Genomic DNA, 27,488 nt, shown 5'->3' on the forward strand with positions numbered 1-27,488 from the left:
AATGCCTATTAACACGTGACAACACACTCAATTTGTGATTTTCCCTTTCCTAAGGGAGGCACTAGAGTCCTTGGGAGATGGCAGTGGCACTTGAAGGAATCCCTCAATGTATGTGTCTAGAGTCAGTTGTGGCATGTAATGATGTAAACAAACCTCTTCGATGGTGGAAGGCCTCTCTGACTGCAGTTTGGAAAAGAAAATTGCCTCTCAAACATAGACTTTTCTTGTGGAGATGCATTGTGGGTGCATTACCAGATGGCACTTTCTTAGCCAAGAGAAACATTGCACCTGCCTCTTGTAAGAGGGGTTCTCATCACCGAGAGACAGTTATTCATTTGTTATGGGGATGCCCCCCTTCTCGTGCTCTCTTGGACAGACTATCAGGGCACTTGAGATTGCGATTTCCCAACAACCACCTCGGGAAATTGTTTTGGATGTTCAGCCACCTTTCTTCACCCTTCCCGGATTACGTTCTTTTCCTTTCTTGGACCACATACTGGGCTTTGTGGAATCTACCATGCACGAAATCAGCTCATTTTCAGCCATGAGGAGATCATATGCGTTCCTTTTTTTAGGATATATCTTTACCTTTCACTCTGAGATTCTTTTGATCTCAGAGATCTTTTCTCTCAACAGCTGGAAGTGTTTTTGCACTGTTCTAATATATGAGAAGTAGCTGTCCCAACTTTTTTTTCCCAACTTGGGTCAGCTATGAATGTACTATACAATCCTTAATGAAGCAATGGTTTCACAAAAAAAAAAGTTAGTGTCTAGAGTCATCAGAACTATCAAGCCTTGACCAAAGGTACTTGCAATTCCACCTACTGAGTTGCCCTACACATGAGCATCAAAAGCACCAACAAGAGGCTACATACCAAGACTATGGCAAGGAGGAGCACCTTATCACTGAATTCCTTTGTAACTCCTACTACGTCTTGTCACTATTCCTAATTGTTTGTGTGGTCAAGCCCATATTTATGGCTATGATTAAAGCTAGTTGATTTTTCTGTTCTTAAAATGAAATTCTATGGAGTATGATGATGATACTGACCAAAAAAAGGACAAGCCTATAAGATAAAAATATTGAAAAACAAAATAAACTCGCTAAAGTTAATGCCTTTGAAGCATACATTGCAAACTTTCATTTCTTCTACCTACCTTTAGATCTTGTTCCACAACATCATTAAGCTGAGGATAACGGACACGTGGGCAGTCCAGTCCTGGAAATAGATCATTTATTAACCCCAGAAATAATGGTACATCTTCAAACACAAACTTTGGAAGGTTCATGTCCCGAAGAGCCCGCATGAGCACAAGCTGCTCGCTCATATCAGGTGAACCACGTTTCAAAGCACCAGCCATCACTAGAACTGATTTTAAGGCTCTCAAACCAAAGTCATAATGATACTGTTTGGACAACTGCTCCTTTGCAAGCTTATAAAGCACCGTCATCTTCTTTGCTAGAGCCTTGGCCATGTCAAACCTGCCATAGCGAGAAAAGATTGCTTTAAGCAGGTATAGTTTCACCTTAGTACATCAAAGATACCTCTGTAATATTGACTAGAATGTTTCAAAAAAAAATTCTTTCCAAGATAGATGATGAGGTTAATGCAGAGACATTGCCTCAAATCCACTGGATTGAGATGACTTCATGAGGACTGAATTCATTATACAAAACTTTGTCAACTGGATCATTTTATGAAACAAGATCCTACAACTTTTCATTAAATATGTTTCCACTACTAGCATATGGCTTTAGGTTTGAACCTGTTTTAAACTTATCACAAAGAAACTTGATATTAGATTTTATGCTATTACTGGTAAGGGGAAAATGTAGAAAATTGTCCTTTATTTGAAGATCCTTGAGCATTCATGAGCATGTGATCTCAAGATTGGATCTGCTTTCAACTTAACCCAAAGAGGATTCAAAATAGCGTGTATGCTAACTCTAATAAGGGGAAATATTTTGGGGTGAGGAGAGTTTCCAAAATATCATGCGTGTGGTATTTGAAGCTGACCCTTCTGAAAAGAGCATAATTTCACAGATCTGCTGCAAATCAGGTACTATCATCGTTACTGGGCGGAAGAGTGCCTTCAAGTTGTCAGGAAGTTCAGTTCTTCCTGCATATCCTGGGTTCATTGTAATAAAGATTCCTGTCCTAGAATCCAAAGCTATTTCTTTTCCTTCAAATTGAAATCTCTTTAACCCATTTTTCAAGGCTTCCTGAGAAACAAAATGCCATTTCAGTTGGTAGGAGATTATTTACTCATTACTTCCTTGCAGGCACGATTAGAGGATGTTAATCAAGAATGTAAGACAAAACCATATTCCATTTTGTGGCACCCACCTGCCCGTGTAAAAATGAAGAGCAAAAGGAACTTTTTAGATGGTACAAAAACTAGACAGACACTCAATATATTCAGTCTTAGTGTCATAAAGTAGGTCCAAGATCAAGTTTGTAAGTGAGGACTGATTGCCTTGCCAAGCATTTTGTAAGATGAGCCCAAAAAATCATTCTATCTCCATTCATATTTCAACAGGGATGAGATGAATCAAACCTGCCAGAAAGAACATGCATAGTACTTATGTCCCAAATCTCCTAGACAGCACAGCATAATCACCAATGGCATCCACAAATGTAATGAAGAATGATGGGGTAAGGCTATCAAGTCCTGGGAACTTTCCATTATGCATGCAGCGCAAACTAGACACTCCATAGCTCTCTGCTGGCGAATGATTCATCAAGAATAAGCCTCATATGAGGAGTCACCAACAAAGGAATAAGCTCCCACACTGAAAGACATGCCCTGTGCTTATCTGGAAAATCAGGTGCTGCTCACTGTCTCTGCTGTGACAAGGACCAGGTGGAGTTCGACTCGACATCGGTGTCAGACCGAGTCATCAAGCTGAGTTCCCTTGCACTGCGTACGGCGAAGACCTTCTTTGCACGGTGGCAGCACGGCTTCGATTTAGCGGCTGGCGTGCATCGCGAGAGTGATGGAGTCCCCCCCCCCCCCCCACCACTGCCTTGACCCTCACGAGGGCAGCTGGGATTCCATCCCTCTGCATCTGTGTGGCCTCGCCGGAGTCTGTACCGCATTGTATATTTATTCCTAGCCTCTGCGGCGGCGACCCCATACAGCAGCGCGTGGAGTATTTAGGCCTTCCAGGCCAATGCTTCATTTACCTGCAGATGGGTCATTTAGCAAGAGCTTGCCCTTGGCGGCAATCTAGGAGACCGCCTCCAGTGGTTCCTCCCCCCGGTTCTCGTGTTGATCCTCACCAAGGGGTAGAGAGAGAGAGGCAAGCCCTCAGGAAGCACAACACCAGGCCCTGACTTTGGGTGACCCAGCTGCGGACAAGTAGTGGACGGTTTGCCTGCTCCCGTGCCGCTAGACGGCCACTAGAGCCGAGCGCCGCTGCCGCGCACGCCAGACAGGTAGATCTGAGGAGGATTCAGTTCTATCAGAGAACCGTTATGAGCATTTATTGTTTAGAGAGCTAGCAGTGCACAAAATGGCCCAGCTGGCCGAGCCTCCCGCCGCAGGGCCCTCCGATCCCTCAACCCACTACCCATAAAGGGTGGTGGAGGGATGTGGGAGGCCTAAGGGTCTTTTGACCCTTATACTAAGGGTTTTTAACCGTTAACATAACATATGGGATAGTACCCATGCTACATGGCAGCAGGAGGAGATGGCTTCTTCCAACACTCCCCTGGCGTCGAACTCAGCTCCACGACGATCATGAGAGGGCCATAGTGGGGGCACCCATAGACATTCTTTTCCTCGAGGAGCATCATTTCTCAGAGGGGCGCAGCCGCAGATGCGGGAAGATTCTTCCAGGCAAGAGTCACACTTTTTGGTCCCCATTCTTCAGCCCCTCTGGGACGCAGGGAGGGATGCGTATATATGTCAGTGAGCAGAGTCATACTTTCTGGTCCCCATCCTTCGGTCCCTTTGGGACGCAGGGAGGGGTGTGTATATCTGTCAATGAACTGCCGGCAGTGACTAGCTCAGGAGTCATTGTCCTGGGGCGTGCACAATGGATTACCATTACTATTGGAGAGGATAGCGTTGGCTTCCTCAATGTTTATGCTGCGAACGCTGCTGCACATAGAGCCCTCTTTTGGAGCTCAGTCCGGCAGGCCCTCCTTAGGCTGACTTTTGGTGCTTGGGTGGTGACTTTAACATGATAGAGGCAACAAACGATAGACTTTGAGGTGGCATGGCCATAGTTTTAGGAGAAGAGTATTCAGCCTAGGAGGAGATGATTCTTGCACTCAGGGGACAAGACCCTTGGCATCTTCCGGAGTTTGGGCGTAGCCCTAGGAGCCTTTGCTTCTCAAGATTGAATGGGAGGAGCACCGGCTCCAACCTCTCTAGACTAGACAGGTTTTATGTTGATGAGTAGGCTTGCAGCCGAGGGGGCATGATTGGTATTTTGGCAGGCTTTTCTCTAGAGGACCCTTGGAGGCACGACAGGCATGTGAGCTTGAGGATTCTGAACAGCCTCATTAAGGACCCCGAGATATGCAGCAGGATAGAGAAGATATGGGCGGGATTAGATTTCTTTCAGGCTCTGCTGAGTGCACATTGGATGAGGGCTTAGGGGAGATCAGCAGTTTCTTGCAAGAGGCAGCCCAGAGCCGATTAGAGGGTTTTCGAGAGCAAGATAGGAGTTTGAGGAGGAGTCTTGCCTCTTTATAGCAGCTTCAGGAGGTCCCCGGATAGCCAAAGAGGCTCTCAAAGGGCTTGATTCACTTGATTCCCAAGGAGGGTGGTGACAGATTGGAGATCCGGCAGTGGAGACCCATCACTCTTCTAGGAACAGCCTATAAGATCTTGGCCAAGGCCATCACTAGGATACTTCAGCCTTTTCTCCCCCAGACTTGATCCATGACACCTAGACCGGCTTTGTTCAGGATCGGAGCATTCTGGGGACAACATCTTTACCTTCTAGGAGGCGACAACTTCAGCTAGGATATGTGGCAGCAGGACCTCATTGTGCTACTCCTAGACTTTGGGAAAGCTTATGATAGGGTGGATTTGATCTCTCTGGACGGCACAATAAGTTGGATGGGATTCCCCATGGAGTGGATTCGTGGAGTCTCAGGACTTTACTCAGCCTCACACAGCCAGGTTCTCATTCAGGGAGCCTGGCGGAAAATTCCCCCTCTCCCGCTCGGTTAGACAAGGCTATCCTCGGGCACCTTACCTCTTCCTATTCGTCGCCGAGGCCATGAGTAGTTTTCTCTCCGCTCAAGAGACCGGGCTTCAGGGATCGCGTCTTCCCCTCCGCACGTAGGAGGAGCTCCTAGACTCAGAGTTTGTAGCAACATAGCAACTTTCCTTGTAGGAGATATGGGGAATCTATAGAGATTTGCAGAGGCGATCGAGATTTTCTACCACGCATCAGGAGCACAGAGCAACCAACTGACACAAGTCGTGTGGTTTTTGGGTTGGCTCAACACCTGCCCCCATTTGGCGACCAGTTGAGGATTTCTAGTGCATCCCGAGGGGCACTCCAGTTCGTTATCTTGGTTGCCAAGTTGGCATTGATATCTCTTCTGAGAAGTAGCTCGCCCCGCTTCTTCTGAGTATTCGGAAGAAGCTTTTATATTGGAGCTCGGCAAGACTCTCCCTAACAGGCAAGGTGGTGGCGGCGAAGCATGTACTTGTTGCCACCCATGTGGTACATCACTTTGTGTTGGGCCTTTTCTCAGGCATCTATTGGCCAGGTATAGTGATTGATCGGGAACTTCTTATGGGCCGGAAGTGATGGGAGGCTAGCCAAGGCTAAGGTGGCATGGAGAGTGATCATTCAACCACGTCACAAAGGGGGGCTAGGCCTCATCAACCCTGCTATCCATAGCCGTGCCCTGCCCGGCAAGTTGATTGTTAGAGGCCTCCTTGGTGGTGAGCCCTAGAAGGATTTTCTATTGGCCCGGATCTCAGCCCACACTCTGAGTCTTGGGGGCCCTTGGCCGTAGTGTACCAAATGGATCTTCACAGAGATGCGAGCCCATGGTTTTAGCCCGACTTTTGAGGACAGATTTTTTGCCTTTTTACTTTGTGCTTGGGATAGCCCTCAAACAAATAGCTCCAGTTGCCTTAGAGGAGTGGCTTCAACAACCTTTGGTCTGGAACCTGATCTGTTTACCCAATGGCCACATGCTAGGGGCCCAACTGCATGTTTCTTGGGGTGCCTTGAGCATGGGACAAGCTAGGTCTCTTGAAGATTGGATCACACACAGGCAGTTACCCCCGGAGGTGCAAGAGAGAGGCTTGACAGGGATCTCGGGTAGAGATACGCTCAACATCGCCATCGACTCAGCTATCCCTCAGGAGTGGCTAACTCCTCCCCCCACCCCCCCCCCCCCCCCCCCCCCCGTGTGGCTAGGCGTGTTTACTAGAAACGATATCTTAGTGGCAGTGCACGGAGCAGATGAGGATAGTGGTCTGCTCACCATGGCAGACTAGAGAGATCTGAGCTTCCCTTGGAGGACTTTAGTGGCTGCACCTTGCAGAGGGTGAGGGTGATTGGTTTTTGGGCACGGGAATGGCATATTGATCCAGCACCGGCCAAGGTGGCCAGGGAGAGATTATGGCCGACCTCTTACGCGCCTTCAGTGGGACCCAAGAGAGTGGACTTGGCATGATCCAGTGGATCGGGAGGAGACTCTGGATGCCCCCTTGTTTGCATATACTGCGTGGTTAGGCCGCAGGATCTAGATGCCTGAGATAGATGGCACACCGGCGGCGGCAGCAGCAGCACATTGGCAGTCTCAGGGCCTCTCTCAGATTTCTGGAAGAGATTGTGGGACAGCTTTCGGCCAAGAAAGATCACCATCTTTCTTTGGTTGATGGCACATAAGAGTTTGGTGGTCGGTATACTTGGCTGGCAGTTGGTGGTCGACCAGTGGCTTGCCCGCCCCCAAGAGACTCAGAGACATTGCCTTTGGGATTGCCCGAAGGCTCAACACATTTGGCAACGGATTCTCCGCATCTTCGCTATGGACAAGGCACCGACCCAGATCATCACATGGGGAACTGTTGCTTAGGCCACAGAGCCTGGAGTGGTTAGGGCTTATGAGGAGGATTGGGGAGGGCTAGGTCTTCAGGTCTTTCACCATCGTATTGCAGCAGTACCAGTCACAGCCCCACCTACAAGTGACTGGTAGCCAGGCTCATGCCAAAGATGGGAGATTTGCAGTAGCATAGCAATGTGGCACATTTAGCGTGCTAGATGTAGCGAGGCCATCGAGGGTACCCACACTCCACTACTGGAGACCATCAGGAGCATATGGCTTGATATCATTCACACCCTCTGCGGTCAATGTGGGAAGTTACAGGGAGGTTCTAACCGCATGTGGAAGCGGCGGGAAGCTTTCTTGAGACTTTGGAGGCCTGGCCCTTTCCGCACAGATAAGAGGCGGTGACCCTATTTGGCATTATAGACCACCTGTGTGGTTGTTCCCCCCCCTCCCCCTGTATGAGATAGCCTTTTCCTTACCGAGTGGCCAGCCGGAGGAGAAGCGCCTCTTCCCCTTATGATCATTTGATTCCTGCCCTTAAATGAGGCGAGTTTGTATTTAGCCCTTTGTGGCTGTTTTTCTTTAACTAATTGAAGGATCTTTTTCCCAGAAAAAAAAGAATGTGCGAGCACTAGGGCAGGACTGAAGGGCAGCATAAAAAGCAGGCAGAGAAAGGGGAGGGCTGAGAGGAAACATGCAGGAGAGAAAGTGAGCACAGAAAGGGGCAGGCTGAGAGAAAACAGGTAGCACAGAAGGCTGGATCAGAGGAAACAGGAAAGAGAAGAGGGTGAGGTGAAGAGAGAGAGCTGATGGGTAGAGGGCTGACAGACAGGAAGGGTGCCACAAGGAAGGATGCATGGGGAGCCGCTCAACTTCTATTGTGTATGCTGACTTTTAATCCCTCCATGATGCATTGAATAGCTGAAACATGGAAGGATAGCATTGGCCCCTTATGCATACTAATGCAGCTTCAATAACCTCATGTAGAAGGGTCTATAGCATGTCACAACCTTAGGAGTGCTTGAAATCTTGCATACCTTGGATCTTCTACTGAAGACTTCTTGCATACCTTCGATCTCCTACTGCAGGCTTCACTTGTCTAAGGAAGTTGGATTTCAAACTAGGGGCAGGTTACAATTATCTTCTTACTTGTAACATTGTCCTTAGTGCTTGCTCTTCTAAGCTTTGAGTGCTTCAGATAACAAAGTATGACATCTCTTAGCCCCGATGCCCAAATGTTGGTAGATGTGGTTGATTATCTAGTCCTAGTCTTTTTCAAATTAATTTCTACTCAAACTAGGAACTTGGGCTTCACCTTTTTTTATATAGTAACATTGTTATTCTGAAAAGATCTGGCAGGATTGTGTGTGCGGGCCGTTACAAATAATTGAAGTTTAGGGTCAACCTAAGGTCAGGTATGGTATGTGATATAGTATAATACAAGAATTAAAGTACCTTAGTGCAACTTTTGAAGTATACAAATTACTATTTATTTGAAGTATACAAATTACTATTTTTTTTTCTCCAAAAAATTGTAATCATCAAAACTGAAATTGTTGCCTATTCGAGATAGTGTGAACAAAATTCTCTAAATTATAATAAAGGGACATATAGGCACCTGAATTTGCTTGATTTGAGATGATACCACAGATAAGACTTCTGCATCAATGCGGTTAAACTCATCGAAGCAACCCCATGCACCACATTGAACAAGCCCAGAGAATATTGAGCCCATTGCCTTTAAACAGTAATCATATTGTAAGTAAACAAATTGTAACATCTTAAGCCACATAACTATTGACTACACTTACTTCTGAAACAATTAATCATTGAAATTTCCATTCTATATAATATATTTTCGTCTCTGTCTCCTAAAAGCTCCATCTATATTTAAATTTAGTCTATTCACTAAACAATCTTGAGAAGGCATGCTTAATGAATCTAAGGTCCAGACATTGGCATAAATGTCCAGGACCCACACTAATAAAGGTCTACGACTGCTACTAAAAACCTTTGAAAGAAAAATCATCAAAACCAGGATTTGAACTCAAAAGTAACTATGCATCCATACATACACTAGATATCTCTTCATAAACAATGTATGTATGGTTTTCATAAAGGGATCTGTGCCACCCCACCCCTCCCCACCCCTCCTCTTCCATTCCATTAATGACAGTGATAACCTCAGGATATATATGCTCTCTCCCCTCTCTCGGAGGAACTTACTTTTTGAACTTTGATGTTCCATAACCTGCCCTATATTTTCTTATTTTTCCTTACAAAAAAAGATTTCTACTAAGTATGAGTGAAACAGCCCAATCTTCTGTGTGGTACGGCTCCCATCTCAAGCCTTCTTGGACATATTGTCAAGGCACCTACAGGCACGATTACAAGGCAGACTTTTCGGGAGGCAGTTTTGGCTTTTTGATCAACTCTCTCCACGATTGCCAGCTTATGTAGTCTTTCTGGATTGGACAAAATCTGGGCACTTTGGACTATCTACCATATCCGGAATCAGCTGGATTTTTCCATTGTTCATGTCAACCCTTTTTCCTTCTTCCGTAGATCACTTTCCCAATCTTTCAAACGTTCTTTTGATTTTGGAGAGCTCTCTTTTCCGTAGCTCAAGGTGTTTTCCCACTGTTTCTGATCTAAGTCGTAGATATCCCACTCTAGGACAGCTATGAATGTACATTACTTTTATTAATGAAGCAGTGGTTTCACGATAAAAAAAAGTGTTTGTGAAAACAACCCCCTAAAAGGGATGTGAACACTCATTTATGTGTAATGTGCTTATGTGTGTGAACTCACTCACCCTTGGGTGGATAAGATCTAACATGTGTGTAGTAAGCAGTGATGTCAATGGCCATGCCATGTGTCACTCACCTAGAGTGTTATGTGTGAGTACACCAAGTACATGCTTCCTGCCCTAGCAGACAATGCTCATGCGTGACAAACTCTAGAATATTGTTGAAGGTACGGATGAAAAGTTAGAGGGAGCTGCTACATCACCAGATGTGCAAGCCTGGAGTGACAAAAATGACCAAGCCTTGGCACACCTTGGCCTGGGTCTTGAAGATATCCTAATACATCACAATGACTTCGACAAAACTGCAAAAGAGGTATGGAACAAGTTGGAAAATCTATATGGCAATAAGATTAATAATTCAAATGAACAAGAACACTTAAGCACTATTGGTTCTTTATTACAACAACCTACTGCCCTCACTGCCGACATTGATAAAGATGACAAGAAGGCTGTCCTCTTCTCTAGTCTTGAGGACATAGACAGGTTCAAGGAAGTCCTCTCTACACTTAGACAGGAGGTTACAAGACCAAAACATAGTGGTCCTCGACACTGAGAAAGGCTTCTTCGTAAAATAAAAAAGCAAATTCAAAGGCAAGGCAATGAAAAGCAGCTATTGCAGAAAGCTGGGCCATTGAAGACAGGTGCTTCAAGAAAATGGCCCATCCATAAAGCTATAGTGGGCATGCCCGGCCACATCCTCTAAGACCCGATCCATAAATGGAAGGCGAAATCTATCCTTGATAGAGGCTTTGTTGAGAGACCGGAAGTCCACACAAACACGGATCTTGTTGGCCTTCTTCTTGGGCGAAATCACCATAGGGGAAAGCCATTCAGAGTGTTCTACTGGGGAAACGATGTGAGCGTCTTCCATCTTTTCCAGCTCCACCTTGACAGCCTCTGCGTACTTTGGGTTGAGCTTGTAGGCACACCCACGACCAGGTCGACTGCCCTCTTGGAGAGGAATGGTGTGGACACCAATGGCAACTCGTCCCACAACTAAGAAGCTTGAATTCCTGGAGTGGGTCCTAGCAAGATGGAAGGTTGAGCGGTTCCCTTGTCTCCGTTGCTTTGGAGAGCAGGCTGGGGTTGTGGGCAGGTTGGTGTTAATCAGTCGTCTTCTGCCCAAGACTTGGGACAGTCCCCCACCGGAAAAGTTGGTGTGTCCTCCGACACCTGTGGTTCGGCGCTCTGCTGAGTTTGTGGGATAGTGGTCGGGGGTGTTGTTGGGGGCTTTTTGGTTGTGCTAGGAAGAGGTTTGGCCATCTTACGTCCTCGGTGTCAACCTATGATTGGTTCTCCTAGGCCTAAAGCCTCATAGTGCTAAGAGATTTTTGTGGAAGCGTGTGGTACCTCTGTCATGTCCACCATGTAGGATGTAAGGCCTTTCGCTGCCTAGAGCCAGTCAAGTAGTTCCAAATCATCAGCATGCGGAACAAGGCCTTCTTCTGTCGTCCACCAAGAAGTGGGTGTTGGAGAGTTGGAAGAAGAAATGGGGGCTACTGTTACACCACGGATACCTTGATCCAGACCTTCCGCCAATTTGAGTTCCTATGGGCCATGCTCTTGAGGAATCCACAATTGGTTGGAACCCCAATCATGTAGAACGTCTTTACTCCTAAGCCATGGATGGCCAATGAGTAAAGAGTAGGCCCGTTTGACTTCAGGTAGCCGGATTACCACAAAATCCACTAGGAATGGTATCCCCTGGATTACTATAGTGACACCTTCTACAAGGCCGACAGGGGTCACCTCCCATTGGTCGGCCATCTGATCACAGAGGTTGGCTAGCCATGTCACCCTGAGGCCTACTGCATGGAGTGTGAATTCCGGCATGAGGTTTACCCAGATCCACCATCGATGATTGCCCCAGATAGTGGGGTACCATGAATCTCCACAGAGAAGCGTGGGCTCCGATAGTCTGTAACGGAGGGATTGGTGCTAATACCCATGCAACCGGCAACACCGGAGGGAAGTTGAAACACACCAGACTGCCCACCACTAAAATTAGTGGTTGTACCATTGAGTTGTTCCATTAGTGTACTAAGACATTGACAGACGTTTGGGCTAATCAGGAGTAGATCAAATTGGTTCACTGACATGGTATTTCCCTTGTGTAAATCCTCCAGAAAGAAAGGTGTGAGCTCTGGTTTGGAAGGTGGAAGGGAAGAGGTAGGTTGGTTGTCCGACACAGAAGGTTGGTTGTGGAGGTCCTTGAAGGCCTACAAGAAGGACGGATCTATGGCTGTGCGGGGTACGGGCAGAGCTTTATCATCTGGCTCATCCCCCTGTTGCTCTTGAGGCATGGCCTTCCTTTGTCATCTAGTGATCACTGTGGTGGATGGTGGATCCTCATTGGTAAGTAATGGGGCTGTGACGGACTCTCCAAGAGTGGGAGAGGAAGGTTGGTGAGTGGACGGAGGATGACCTATGGAAGAAGGATGTCCTTTTTGAGATGGAGGATGTCCTACAAAGACTAAGTGGGTGGTTGGGGTTGGGATGTGAAGTCGGTGGATGTGGATGCCCTTTGCTTGGGGCAATCCCGGGTATAATGATCCTTGGATTCCGGACAATGCCGACAGGGCAGAGCACCTTCAGGAAGGGGGCAATGGCTTTGGTAATCACCCTATTCCCCACATCTATAGCAAAGGATGGGACGATTACGAGGTTGGGAAGGGCGAAAGGGACGTTTCACGGGGGCTGCTGCCATGGTGGTTGGGGCAAGAGGATTTGGGATGACTGATGGAAGGTAGGTCACCTAGGGAGTGGGTGGGCAAGGAGGAAGTGTAGCAGCATCGAAGGGTTGTGGAACGGCAACATCAGCTGTAGCATAATGGGCAAGGTTGGGGATTGCTGAGGCGGGTGAGAAGAAGTTGTTGATGGAGTGTACGGAACCCCTTGAGGTAGTAGCAATCCTTATCTTCATGTCCTTTTTCACAAAAGCAGCAATACTTCCTTTTTGGGCATTCTTGGACGGTGTGTCCAAGTGACTGACATATAGCACACCACAACCCCTTCTTGGCTTTGTGTTGGGTTTTCAATTCTTAAATCTCCCTTTTGAGTTGAAGCAAGGTACTCTCCTCGCTAGGAGGTTTCTAGTTCACTTTGAGTGCCTCCAGCTCCCTCTTCAGCTGAGCCGCTGGGTCATCCAATTGTGTCACTGTTGGGTGTACAAAACTGACATCATGCTCAAACATGAGTCCTGCATTTCCAAGTTGGGAGACTAGCTCCTGGAATTCCAACAATGTTGGTGGTGTGGGCCGACTCTCCCAAATCGTCTGTTGGGTGGATTTGGGTAAGGCTTGTGTCACCCACACTGATGCACCATGAAGTCGCCAGGGTAAGTCGGTAAGTGGGCCACCAGCATTGTAGTCCGTGTCATGAGTTCCGACACTCTCTCCCCTGGTAGCAGTTGGAGCTTCCCTAGCTCTCACAGAATGTGGTCCTCATAGTTACCAAGACGGAAGGTCCAAAGGAAGGTGTCCTTCAGAGTGGTCCAATATGTCAAGTGGTCAATTGGAAACTCACTAAACCACTTGTTTGCAGAACCTTGGAGAGTGGACAGAAAGAGAACCAAGAAGGCATCCTCCCGCTCAAGACCTTGGGTCTTACAAATGGAGATGAACTGTCGAATGTGGTCATCCACATCCTCAGTGGATGATCCTTTGAAGGTGGGAAGCTTGACGTTGACTCCGCATAGCACTGTGGAAAGGGCTGCACCAGGAGGATTGGCTAGACTAGGAGGGTTGGCTTGGCCTTGCACGTTGACAAGGGTGGGGTTACCAAGGTTAGCCGCCATAGGAAGGGGTGGAGGAGGTTCCCTGGGTTGCAAGTAGCTGAACCTCTTCCTACTGTAGCAGCGTATTGAGAGAAGATTTTTGGATGGCTCACCGGACTACCACGGGAGCGTGTATCGGGCATGCAGAGAGGACACAACACAAAAAGAGGACACAACGCAGAGTAAAGGGTGAGCTATTAGAACTCCCAGTTTCGAGAGTCCCACCAAGTGTGCCAAATTTTAGTGTACCTGTAGGGCTGGCTGCCTGGCACACTACGTGGTGGCTCTTCTCTGGACAGTATGTCCGGAGTCCTCCATGCTTACGGTGCAATACAGAAGACACTATGGAGCGGAACACAACACAAGGAGAGACAAGACTGTGGAAGAAACGAGAACACTTGCACTACTAAGAGAACACTGATACATGTCCTTCACTGTGCCGTGCACACTCAACAGAGGTCATAGTGAAGAGGATGACATAGCTCAAGCTGATGATAGAACAAGGGGCACAAAGTGGTATGAAGGATGAGCAAAAGGATGTCCTCCAAGTGAGATAAAGCTGCAGGATAAGGATCTCCTCCAAGATGGGATGAGGAGCCATATATGCCTGAGGTCGACGAGTCGGTGGCACCTCCTATCTTTGGTGGATGCCTTGGGTGGCAACGTGGCCTTTGGTGGAATCTCCTATCTCTAGAGATGCTGGTGGAATGTCAATTGGTGCCGTCAGTGTCGTTGGAGCCTTCAATGCACCTCCTTGTGTCGGTTGTGGTGGTGCGTCTTCACTTGATGATCCCAATGCTTGGTGCCTCCAATGATTCACTGCCACACAGTCACGCTATTGCAGTGGACAATCCATTGCTGCGGTGGACAATCCACCATGTGGGCATCTTGGTGGACAGTCCATGTGGGCACCCTTGGTGGACAATCCATGTGGGTACCCATGGTGGCTACAATATAATATGCCAAGTATATGGAGCAGGATGTTCTCATCAATTAGGTGGACACACCTAAGGCCTTTGATATGGTACATTAGGACTTTATAGCCTAGGTTATGGACAGAATGGGCTTTGGACCTAATATGAAAAATGTCATCTTTTGGCTTTATCAAGAGGGATAAACTAAATGCATTTTGGTTGGTGAACTTTCAGCCTCATGGCATCTTGGGAAATCTGTTCGGTAGGGCTGTCCGCTTAGTGCATTACTGTATGCCATCGCAACTCACCCAATGATCCTTTACATAGACAAATTGACATGAGATGGGCAGCTACATGGTCTCTCCATGGCAGATGGTACACAACTTGTGACACAAGCATATGCTGATGACTCTTTCTTTTTCCCCAAGAATATAGAGGCTGATGGACTCTCATGAAAGCATTGTTCCTCTATGCTTTGGCTCCAGGATTACATGTAAATTTTAAAAAATCAAAGTTGCTCCCTTTGAAAGATTATAATTGGTATCAACTTTTATGGCCGGGTCAGATTCTCCCACCACCCAAAGAGATTGTCAGGCATCTTGGTTATCCCATTGGTTGGGAGTTGTCCTTGAAAGGTGAAACTCAATGGGTGACAGCCAAATTGCACTACAAAATAGAATATTGGAAATTATCTACATGGCCTCTAAATGTGCGTTTGCGTATAGTACAATCAATAATTATTTCATATGTCTAGTTCTATCTTCCTACCTTGATCAAGTAAACAAATTGACAATTTCACATTTAAAGCAATGGAATGCCTGTGGAAAACCAAAGTGGATAGAAAAGGGTTACGTTTGTTAAGGCAAGAACTTATATGTTCGCCTAAAATTCATGGTGGTCTCAAATGTCCTTAATATTTATTATCATATACTGTCAAGGAAAGCTACTCTTCTACCTGTATTTATAGAGAAAGTCAAGCCATGGGCACACATGCACGGAGCTCTGTGCACCAACATGCAAACACATGCATATGGACATTGGATTGCCTATTGACAGATAAAAAGCGCCTACGGGCAGTGAAAAACGGTAACTACGGGAGGATCTTGGGCCTAAGGCTACTCGGGCTGGGGGGGGGGGGGGAGGAGAAATGGGTGAGGGGAACACCTCTACAACCACAAGCAAGCACACTAGTAATAATCTGCACGCTGCTCCAAAGAGTATGGTAACGCAACCCTAACAGTGCATAAAGTGTCCACTCGGCATTAGGATGCTTTTCATGTTCCCCCTGAAATCCAGATAATCTATGTCTAAAAAATCTCTCTATCAATGGCCTTCTGTCTCCTACTAGCCAAGGCCACCTTCTAGTAGAAGATAGCAACACACTGTTGCAGGGTTGATTTCCCAGTACATTAAAGTGGTGGTTCTTCTCTGGACAGTATGTTTGGGAGTCCTCGTCACTCATGACACAATGTAACACTTTAAATAGACTTGAATGTACACATAAAACAATGTACGAGAATACTGTAAACATTACTTGTATTACTTCCAAGAAGCTGTTACATGCCCCTCACTGCACCGTGCACACCCAACAGTGATCACAGTGAGATGGACAACACATAGGACGGACTGACACAGTGACTACAGGACTCAATGAACAAGACAAGACAATTACCCAGCGGACTGAGCTGGAAAGATGTATATATAGTAGGATCCCCACCAATGGTTCCATTGATGTGTCTTTTAACGGTCTGCAGAGTCACACCTTATCCAAGGATGCCATCGGTGAGTATCTCCCATCTTTGGAAGATACCAAATGACGCAAGGGTGCGGTGGCTGCATGCACCTCCCATGTGTCCGTTGGTGTGCTTCTTGGAGGTTCTTCAGAGATGCGTTGTTCTGGCCACCGGATGGTCCACCAACCAGGGTGGCCCAAGATGACCTAGCTGGATGGTCCAGGATGATTCAGCCAGGATGGTCCAGCTGGAACACTGCACACTGCACACTACACACTGTGGGAACCCTTGGTGGCTACACAAACTCCAAAAGCAAAGCCATACTCTACTGAGCATCAGAGGCAACACCTTGCCTCCGAAGATAAATGTTGTACCCACCTTTGGTGATGGTTTTATATAGTTTTTTTCATACTAAGTCTCTTTCCTTGCTAGAAAAAAGCACAAAACAGCTGAAGAAAGTGAGATTTAAGTGATCAAGAAGATTATGATTTCTAAATTTTAATTCTCAACACATAGTGATGCCCAAGTTATGCAGTGAGAACTTATGCTTTGTGTATCTTACTTTGTAATCAAGACCATCACCACAGTTGAAGACAACACAAAGCAATGCCATTGATTTTGCTAGGTCCTTTACAGTCTCTGTTTTTCCTGTCCCTGCAGGTCCTGCTGGAGCACCTCCAAGGCGGTAAGTAAGAGCTGTAGTTAAGGTCATATAGCAACGATCTGTCAATGATGTGATAACAAGCCTTCCATTCAATCCCATGTACTCAAATCCAAATCGAAATGCTCCTGTGCATTGCCTGTAAATTATCTTGATTAAGTTGCAACATTATAAACTGGTGTTTAAATTGGATATCGTGTCTGGTCCTGGATTGCTAGCAGGTAACTTTACCTTATTGTTATATCATCGATTGCCTTGTCCCAATAGAATCTTAGCTGACTCTCCCAAGCAAACTCCCTATGATCAAGAATGCTATCGCGAACGAAAGTGTCAATAATGTCTCTAGCATGAACATCAACAATAATCAGAGCATTTACCTGTTTTATAAGAAGAAAATAAATATCCACTGGAAGAGGTGAAGAGGAAATATAACGCTGAAACCTCAACATGACAAATTGATACACACAATAACAGTAATAAAGAGACCTGAACTGGAAGAACTGAAGAGGAAATATAATGCTGAAACCTGAACGTTACAAATTGATACACAATATTCTTATGCCAAGAATAAGTTCATGACATTAGCACACAAGAAGCAAGCTCTGTGCTATGCAGCAAGGGGGAAGGACCACAGAGAGAGAGAGAAATGAAATGAAATGTTATATTAACGTCTTCAAAAGGCCAAAGTGACCTATGAGACCAAAGTTACAACCATGTGACATCTGATACACTGTTTGGAAAAGAAAAGAAAGAACTAAGTATCTAGCCCCACAATACATCAGTAGGGGGGGCATCCGGAAGCAGCAACTAGGGAGAATGGGAAGCTAATGCTACTGGTCAAAATGGGGTACATGAGTACATGGATACATGAATACATGAATATGGGGGAGTACAAAAGTGACAGTGAGTACAACAGTATATGGCTGGAGTTGTAATCATCCTAGGAGCTCTAGCATGAGTCTCTGCCGGATGGCCTGGATATCTGCCATAGTGAGATGCCTGGTTGGGCAAGCCCGATGCCTCGCAATGATGCTCTGAATCCTCTGGAGTAGGCACCGTCTCCGATGTGAGGATCCGCGAACCCTCGGGCGTCTAGATCTGCCCAACTGGATAGCTCTCTCAACTAGAGTCCCACGGGGTGCTCGCTGCTGGGCTGTCGGCTGTGTGTCCTCCTGGGTAGTCCCTCTAAAGAAGTCAGTAATCTATCTCTGTGTGGACTTCCTGCTAGTCTGGCGTCTGCTCCTGATGATGGACTCTCTGAGCCTGCGGATCTCCAGGAGATAAAAACCCAAGCATCGCTGATCGCAATAGTCCATGACTCTAGCTAGTGGTCCAAATTCCTCTCTGAAAAGGCAATGGTAGCGCCCTCGAATCTCATAATATACTGTGCAGCGAGATGTAGTGCTCCTCCGTCTCTGGCTCTATCCAACAAATCTAACAAATCCTGTCCCCTGGAGGTATGCCTCTAAATTTGCCTGTCTCTATCTCTAACTGATGTGAGGAGGTGCGGATCTGCCCAGTGGCGCACCTCAATCCATGAGACAGATGGGTATCCATGTAGCTCGGTCTAAGTATAAAGCCATCCTCAGTGGTGTAGAGAAGATGGTCTCTATAGAAAGCCATCTTCGTCCCCAACTCCTGTGAGGGCTCTAGCCATGTCCTCCTAGTGTCCAACTGAATGAGGTCCTGTCTGATGACTCTACTAATCTCAGAATGTGTCAAGGTGAGAGAGGGTGCCTCCAGAGAGTACTGGAAGGGTGGAAGTCTGTCTAAGCTGAACCCGTGAAGCTCAAACCAGGATGCTATCTGCGCATACCAACATGAAGTGTCTCCCTCCATGGCTAGCTGATGAGAGGACTCTAAAGCAAGTCGTGCATACTGGTGCCGGGAAAGCTCCTAGGTGCTATGAACGAAGGACACTGATCTGGCAAGAGCCTCTACTACGATCGGTGGTGCTCCCATCTCGGCTCGGATAATCTCATGGGGTATCGAGGCCTTAGCCCGAATCATCCTGGAGATCATGGACACAAGTGGTCTCTCCATCGATCTCCATCCATCGTATGTGCGTCCTGATCGACTGTGACGATCTAGGCTAGGCCCCCAGATCTGTCTGTACTCCATATAGCATAGCCGATGTGACCAGCGTGTCAAAAAGCCACAGCTTAGTGCGTGGCTCCTGAAACTGTACCTGTGAGCACATCCTCTCTAGACCTCCTAGTGCTGCATATCCTCTAGTCAATCTGGCCTCTGCTGCCCCCCTCATGGAAAATGTGGGCCCAGTGAACACCACTCCAAGATATGTGTATGAGTCAACATACTCCACTGTCTCCTGCCCATATGTGAAAATAGGCGCTGATCTCCAGACCCACTGAGCTGTAGTGTTAAACACCATAACCTTGGTCTTACCAAGGTTAATTGAGAGCCCAATGTCCTGTGCATAAGCATGTAAAGTATCCAAGTGCCTCTGCATACCCTCTGGTGAGTCTGCTATAAGCACAATATCATCAGCATATAAGAGCAGAGGTATCCAAGTGCCAGCCAACTGGGCTCCTTTGTCCCCTCGTGTCCCAATATAATCAGAGATCTCATCAATGTATAGTCCAAATAGAGTCGGAGAGAGCGGGCAGCCCTGTTTCACCCCTATAGTGGAGTGTACGGGCTGGGAGAGACCCTCTGAAGTCCGCACCTGCCCAACTATTGTCTCATAAAGTGCCATAATACCCCAAATGAGCTCACATGGAACCCCCAAGTCTTGTAGCCTGCGCATCAGTCTAGCTGTGGGCACTGTGTCAAAGGCCTTGCGGAAATCCACAAAGCCACAGTAGATCCTCCTCCCATGTGCTTTGCCCTCCTCAATGATAGCCCTGAGGGTAAACATATGATCCAAAGTAGAGAATCTCCTCCTGAAACCGGCCTGTCCCTGAGCTCGGACCCCTTGTCTCTCTGCCCATCTGCTCAACTCATGCTCAAGAGTAGAGGCATATAGCTTGGCCAGCAAGTGACCAATCATAATGGTGCGGTAGAGAGAGAGAGAGTGTCTACTAAAGACCCAATGGGCATATGAGACCAAAGTGATACAAAAATGTCCATGGCATATCTCATCATGGAGCGTAAAATAAAACAAAACAAAACAAATCAAAACTATATCAATGAAGTGATACAAAACTATCTCATTGGAGAGAAAAAGAAAGAAAGATTTATTAACGTCTTCCAAAAGACCGAACTCGGCCTATGAGACAAATCAGTGTACCTGTGTGGGGTATCCTCTGTCATCTCAACAAATGAAAAAGTACTGAACTAAAAAAAAAGCTGAATCTAGGTGTGCAATAAGTACAATGAGTGGGGGGGGAGGGGATGGAGCTCTACTACTAGGAGAATGCAAAGCTATATGCATGGAGTATACAATCATGATATGCAACCTAGCTAGCTCCATCCTGTACCATACCGGAATTGTATTAAAGATCTACAACTTCCATAAAGTATGAAAAAAGAGATTGTATTTTTAAGTATTGGATTTTCAAGATTGTTAAGAGATCAAAAGATCCTGATTTCAAATAAGAGAACATTTATCCTTTCAAAGACCTGTCTCAAAGAGAGAGAGAGAGAGAGAGAGAGAGAGAGAGAGAGAGAGAAATGAAATGATATATTAACGTCTCTAAGAGGCCATAATGGCATATGAGACCAAAACTAAGAGTACATCTGAAGTTGGTGTCTCATCAAAGAGAACAACTAAATGAGACTAAAAAGTACAATAAACTGATTGTCCTACAGTTATAAGAACAGAACTGTAAGACTCCGAGATGATACTGAGTAGAAAATACTGGAAAATACTGAAAAATGTATATCAGGTAGATCCATGTATGCTGATCAGTTGAAGTGTTGCCCTCTCCTTAAATCAAGTATCTCCGCCATGCGCCGCCATGCGGCTGTCTAGAATGGAGAGGTCATAGAAGCGAGGTAGGCGCCTCCGATGCCGAGCAATAATGGCTTTGATCTGGCGATGGTGAGGATGCCGTGGTCGGGATCCTAGTGGGCGTGGCCGACGAGCACAACATAAGATAACTGCTCTATCAGTGGTGACTCCCTGCTGGTAGCGTGGTCGGTGTCCTGATGGCCCAATGGAGGAGGTATTAGGAGGTGTGTGGGTTGCGTTGCTGGTGCTGGTGCCGAAGAAATCTATCAGGGTCCTCTGTCTAGGTACATCATGGCTCGGCCTCCTATCTGCCAAGAGAGAGAGAAGAAGAAGAAGAAGAAGAAGAAGAAGAAGGAAGATATATGAATATCTTGCAAAAGACCCAATGGCAAAAGGTGTATAATGTGTCCATGGAATCTCATCATGGAAAAAAAGACAACATAACAACAAGGACTAACACTAATCCCTAGGTAAATGTAGATATGTATGGATCATCCTCATCATGGAGGATCACCATCCTTTATCATTGTGGATACACATGTTGAGATTCAAGCTCGATGTCAGCTTGTGCCAGTTGCGCTATGTGCTGGCATGTTAGGTAGGAACATGTGTGAGACATAAATGACCGCGTCCAGCTGGTCATAGTGTGTGGACATTAGCTAGGGTTAGCTGTGTGTAGACACAACACATAGTGTGTGTTGTGTATTATGGATTATGGCTTTATGCATTGTGTGAGAAGCGAGATGGCTTCCCTCTATGGTTAGTTTTTGCAATATAGATTAGGGTTTGCTCCTCTGTGTGTGTCTCCTCTCCCTCTACCTGTTCTTCATCATGGTATCAGAGCCTGGTGCTCTCTATTAGGGTTTATGAGTGAGTGAGAGAAGAGGGAGAAGAAGCTGTGAAGAAAAGCTGTGAAGCTTGCCATTGATGCTATGAAGCTTGGAGCACACCAATTTCTATCAAATCTGAGAGCTTGGCCTACCGGGTAAGGACTACTAAACACCCTTGAGCGGATTGCAGGTGATTCAAGCACAAACAAGGCAAATCAGGACTGCCCAAAGCAAAAGAAAATTCTGGTTTTTTGCAAGCTTTCCATTGGAGCTTGAAAGCAGTGATGTATTGTGAAAATAGATGCAATCTCGCAAAGGAACATGTATGTGACAATGATTAATGTATTGCCAACTCATGTGCAAGCCCTAAATTGAATTTGGAGCCAAGTTGGTGCATTTATGTGAGAGAAAAATCACTGGTTTGAACCCTTCACAACAACAAAGAAATGATGCTCATTGTGGATGCAATTAAAGCTAGGTTTTTGCAAAAATCACTCAATTGATGGATTAAGTACATGCCTAGGAGTGTTGGGCATCCATACCTATCTTCAAATACCTCTATAAACTCACCAATTCTCCTCGGGAGCACGCGGCACAGACTGTCATGATGAGAAAACAGAGCAGTTTTTCATCTTTTTGCTAAGTGGAGGCCAAAAATCAAGTCTTGTGGTTGATAAATTTCAAAATCTTCTTAGCAATTGTGTAGTACATACACTTGAGAAGGATGCTATATGTTTGGTTGAGGCAATTATGAATTATGGAGCTGGAAATGAGCTGATTAAACAGGCTGTCTACTGTGATTAGTGAAACAGAGGGTGATAAATCGGCTAATTACTCTCTCATCTTAAACAATTGGTCTAATTCCTTTCACATGGAGTTAGTAGACATCAATGCTAAGCTAATGAATGCCTGGTCTCTCAATTTGGACAAGAATCAAAGGAATTAGAGCAATTTTACTACTGGTCTTTTCTGGTTTTACTGATTTTTCTCAAAACAGAGAAGGGGATTTGACAAATTTGGTATGTACGCACCTTGGTTGGTGTTGATATGCAACACTGAGCTTGTTTAGGTGTCAATGCAAGTTATCCACACTTGATTGAACCACTACATTGCAAATTGAAGCCTTGGAAAGCGCACCACAACAGGGTACCTTGGACTGCGTATGCCAGTTCATTTTTGAATGCAATCAGTTTGATTCTCTACATCAAAAGTGAAGTTTGTTGAGTACTTTGGAGTATCTGGAACACTTATTAGAGTGTGGTTGAGCTGAGGAAGGCTTGTTTACAGATTTGGACGTGTGCGGAAGGTGCATTTGCATTGAGCAAATATATCAGACAACCCAGTACAAATTGTGGGTGAAAAGTTGGACAGAAACAACTTCCAGGCATGGAAGTACAGGATCAAAAGCTTTCTGAAGCGAAAAGGTTTTTGGAACCTTGTTACAGGTGCGGAGCCAAGCCGGAACTACCCCGACAACCTACACAGCAACAGGTTGTAGCTCATAAGCAATGGTCAGAAAGAGCATACAAAGTTTTGCATTACCTGTCTATATGTATCTCAGATGCTATACTCATACATATACATAATGCTGAGATACCCAAGGATGCATGGGATACATTGTGGTAAAGCTGTTTGATACAGACACTAGTGCTCGCAAGTCTCAATTGAGACAACAGATTCATAATGTGAAACGGAAAGGAAGGAGCATCCATCATTATGTACAAGAGAGAAAGAAGTATGCAGATGCATTGGCAACAATCAATGCCCCCATGCCTGATAATGATTTGGTAGACATTACCTTGCGTGGTCTTGGCAAGGAGTATAAGTCTTTTGATACATCTATCTCGGTTCGGAGTACAGGTTTACTAGATTTTGATGAGTTGGTTTCACTCTTGCTTGTTGAGGAAATCAAACTCAGTGACTCTTTTCATGATGCATCTACTAGCCATGATGATAATGGCAGGAATCAAGCTTTCTATTCACAAAGGGGATTTAGAGGCAGGGGGAGATTTGCATCACTTGGCCGTGGTAATGGTCGTGGATGGCAGGATAGGTCACCACAACAGGATTTTCAGCCTACATATGGTGCTAGAGGTGGTCGTGGATATACATCTCAGAGAGGCAGAGGTAATCCTTGTGATAGAGGACGTTGGCAAGGCCAATAAATATCTATGTAAAATGTGGAATGCCATTACTGTGGAGAATTTGGTTATATGGCACGTGATTGTTTCCGCAAACAAAATGATTTGAGAGGGGGTAGAGCACAACATGGTGGACATTATGCACAACATGGTGGAAATTATGCAAGTGGTGGAAACTATGGCAGCGCAAATCACTTGTTTGCCATGAAACATGTTGTGGGATCTATGATGACAAATGGTGAAAGTGATGACACTTGGTATATGGACTCTGGAGCATCAAACCATATGACTTGTCATGGCGAATGGTTTGAGCATATGAAGCCTATGGATGTGAAAGGCTATGTGGAGACAGGAGATGATACCCAACATGCTATTACACATGTTGGAAGTGTACCATTGGTTATGCACAATAGTGAAACAAAGTCTATGGCAGATGTATTGTATGTGCCTTCTATTACAAAAAGTTTGGCCTCCGTTGGTCAAATGGTGGAACAGGGTTTACAGGTTTGTTTCAACGAGCATGGTTGCTTCGTTGAGGATTTCAAAAATGGATGTAGAGTCATTGCCAAAGGCAAGAAAGAAGGCATGTTATTTAAGTTGGATGCTGAGATTCCTGAGTTGAAATCAGCCATGTTCTCTAAATGCCGAAATGTGGTACAGGACATTGACATGTGGCATAAAAGGATTGGACATGTGAACATACAAAGGTTAAAGAACATGCAGGCAAGAGGCATTGTTAGTGGGCTGCCTAGATTCAAGTATGATGGGAATATGCATGTTTGTGATGCCTGCCAGTTTGGAAAGCAGGTGAGGTTGCCGTTTCCTAAAGAAGGCAACATGAGTAGCAGGCCACTTGAGATAGTTCATAGCGATGTATGGGGTCCTGCACAAAACCCATCCATTAAAGGCAGCTTGTATTATGTGACATTCATTGATGATTTCAGCAGAATGACTTGGATTTACTTTCTCAGAGAGAAAAGTGAAGTGTCGGGAAAGTTTATGGACTTCAAAGCTTTTGTAGAGAAGCAATATGGCTCTTGGATAAAATATTTGAGAACAGATGGAGGTGGTGAATACACCTCACATGCTTTTGAGAATTTCTTGAGAAAGCATCGCATAAGAAGGCAGTTAACTTGCAGGTACACACCTTAGCAAAATGGTGTTGCTGAGAGAAAGAATAGAGTCATTTGTGATGTGGCCAGGGCGATGCTCAATGAAAAGAGCATGCCAGACTATTATTGGGCAGAAGCGTGTGCCACGGCGGTGTATGTACTTAATAAGACACCCACAGCAGCCATACACGGAAGTACGCCAGAGATGCGGCTTACAAGTTTTCGGCCAGACATTGGACACTTCAAAGTGTTTGGTTGCATAGCTTATGTACATGTGCCTGACGAGAGAAGGAGGAAGTTGGATCCTAAGGCTGAAAAGTGTGTGTTTGTTGGATATGCATACGATCGCAAGGCATAAAAATGCTACAATCCACAAACTAGGCAAGTGGTTATCTCACGAGATGTGGTGTTTGATGAACTTGCTAGTTGGTACAAAACAAAGGATGAGGGTGTCATTGATTCCCTTGATGCTGATGTGCATGTGAACTTGCCACAAGCAAGTTCTATTTCTATGTCTGGGCCAGCAGAGTCTGAGAGTAGCACTATATGTCCATGGTCAGGACGCTTGAGACATGAGAGTGTGAGCACTGGGAGTAGTGCTGTGGATAAAGGAAAAAAGAAGGTTGAAGGAATTGGCATTACAGGTTATGATTCGTCAAGTTCAGAGAGTTTGGATGAGGAACTTGGCATACCAGTTTTACGCACACCTGGTACAAGGCAGGATAGATATGTGCCTCCACATGCTAGAGTGACAGGTGTTCAGAGTGATCCGCATGCATTGCGGAGATCCCAAAGGGTCAGGTATCCAATTGACAGGTTGACATATCTTGATTTTGCTATGCATTACGCATATATGACCTCTTTGGTGTAGCATGTGGAACCTACATGCTATACAGAAGCTATTGGGAAGCATGTATGGGAGAAGGCAATGGATGTTGAGATGGACGCTTTGGTTCATAATGAAACATAGGATTTAGTTGCCTTACCACAAGGCAAAAATGTCATTGGTTGCAAATGGGTTTACAAGCTGAAATGCAAGTCAAATGGTTCCATTGAGCACCATAAAGCGTGGTTGGTAGCTAAGGGTTATGCACAAACCCAAGGCTTGGACTATGATGAAACATTTAGTCCAGTTGTAAAGATGGGAACAGTGAGAGCAGTCATTGCTATGGCTGCAGCAAATGGTTGGAAAATGCATCAAATGGATGTGAAAAATGCATTTCTAAATGGTGATCTACAAGAGGAAGTTTATATGGCACAGCCAGAAGAATATGTACACCCGAGGTATCCCACTCATGTATGCAGATTAAAGAAAGCATTATATGGTTTGAAGCAAGCACCTCGTGCTTGGAGTGATAAGATGAGCCGATATCTGATCTCCCTTGGATTTCAGGTTTCTTCAGCAGATTCTTCACTCTATGTGAAAAAAACAGATCATGGGATTGTCTTACTTGTCATCTATGTGGATGACTTGATTGTCATAGGAGATCATGCTACAGATGTTATGCATGTCAAGAAGGCATTGAGTGGGGCGTTTGATATGAAAGACCTGGGTGAATTGAGATATTTTCTTGGGATTGAAGTGATCAAAGACCATGCAGGTACATGGTTAGTGCAACGCCAATATGCATTGGATATGTTGGCAAAATATGGGATGACAGGGTGTAAGCCAATGAGTACACCTTTGGAGCAGAATGTAAAGCTGCGGGCTGATTTTGGTGAAGAGATCTATGTATAGAAAGATGGTTGGCAGTCTTATTTACATGACTATCACACGCCCGGATCTCAGTTATGCTGTGGGGCTAGTAAGCCAATTTATGCAGAGCCTGAGAAAACCTCATTTGGATGCTGTGAGACGCATTATGCGACCACTGCACATTATGATCTTCTTTATGAGCATGGTAAAGGCTTGGATGTACATGGCTATTTGTTGCCTTTACATTTGGAAGTGTAGTGGTGAGTTGGAGTAGCAAGAAGCAACCTACTGTTGCTTTATCTAGTACAGAGGAACCATTCCTACATGTGAAGGAGTATGGTTAAAGAGTCTCTTGGCTGATTTGGGTAAGCCTATTGATGGCAAGGTTGTCATTCATTGTGACAACATGAGCAGCATACAGTTGACTAAGAATCCAATTTTTCATGCGTGGACCAAACACATAGAGGTTCACTATCATTTTGTCAGAGAGAAAGTGTCGGTTGGTACAGTGGATTTGCAGTATGTGAAGACTGAAGAGCAGGTGGCCGACATCTTTACAAAACCACTTAGCAGAGAGAAGTTTGAGTACTTCCATACTACGTTGGGAGTACGTGGGATGAGCTTGAGAGGGAGTGTTGAGAGCTTTGATAGCCCAAGCTCATCTACATCTTCATCAATGGCAGTACATCATGACCTTGAGAGAGACTGTTGAGATTCAAGCTCGATGTCAGCTTGTGCCAGTTGCGCTATGTGCTGGCATGTTAGGTAGGAACATGTGAGACATAAATGACCGCGTCCAGCTAGTCATAGTGTGTGGACATTAGCTAGGGTTAGCTGTGTGTGGACACAACACATAGTGTGTTTTGTGTA

The 27,488-nt window shown here is 45.6% G+C and overlaps 1 protein-coding gene across 1 annotated transcript in view; it reads right to left on the minus strand.

Moving 5' to 3' along the window:
• LOC147611509 (dynein-1-alpha heavy chain, flagellar inner arm I1 complex-like) overlaps nt 1-27,488 on the minus strand; it is a 247,334-nt gene that overhangs the window by 122,616 nt on the left and 97,230 nt on the right. Inside the window, exons 20-24 of the mRNA XM_086784911.1 lie at nt 17,158-17,303; nt 16,828-17,065; nt 8,653-8,772; nt 2,019-2,224; nt 1,159-1,483 (exon numbers count right to left, since the gene is read on the minus strand). Of these exons, the coding sequence (XP_086641037.1) occupies nt 1,159-1,483; nt 2,019-2,224; nt 8,653-8,772; nt 16,828-17,065; nt 17,158-17,303 (1,035 nt within the window). The remainder of the gene's footprint in view (nt 1-1,158; nt 1,484-2,018; nt 2,225-8,652; nt 8,773-16,827; nt 17,066-17,157; nt 17,304-27,488) is intronic.

Source organism: Cibotium barometz, chromosome 47 (assembly GCF_041138505.1).
Source record: "Cibotium barometz isolate CiBa-2024 chromosome 47, ASM4113850v1, whole genome shotgun sequence".
Classification (NCBI taxonomy): domain Eukaryota; kingdom Viridiplantae; phylum Streptophyta; class Polypodiopsida; order Cyatheales; family Cibotiaceae; genus Cibotium; species Cibotium barometz.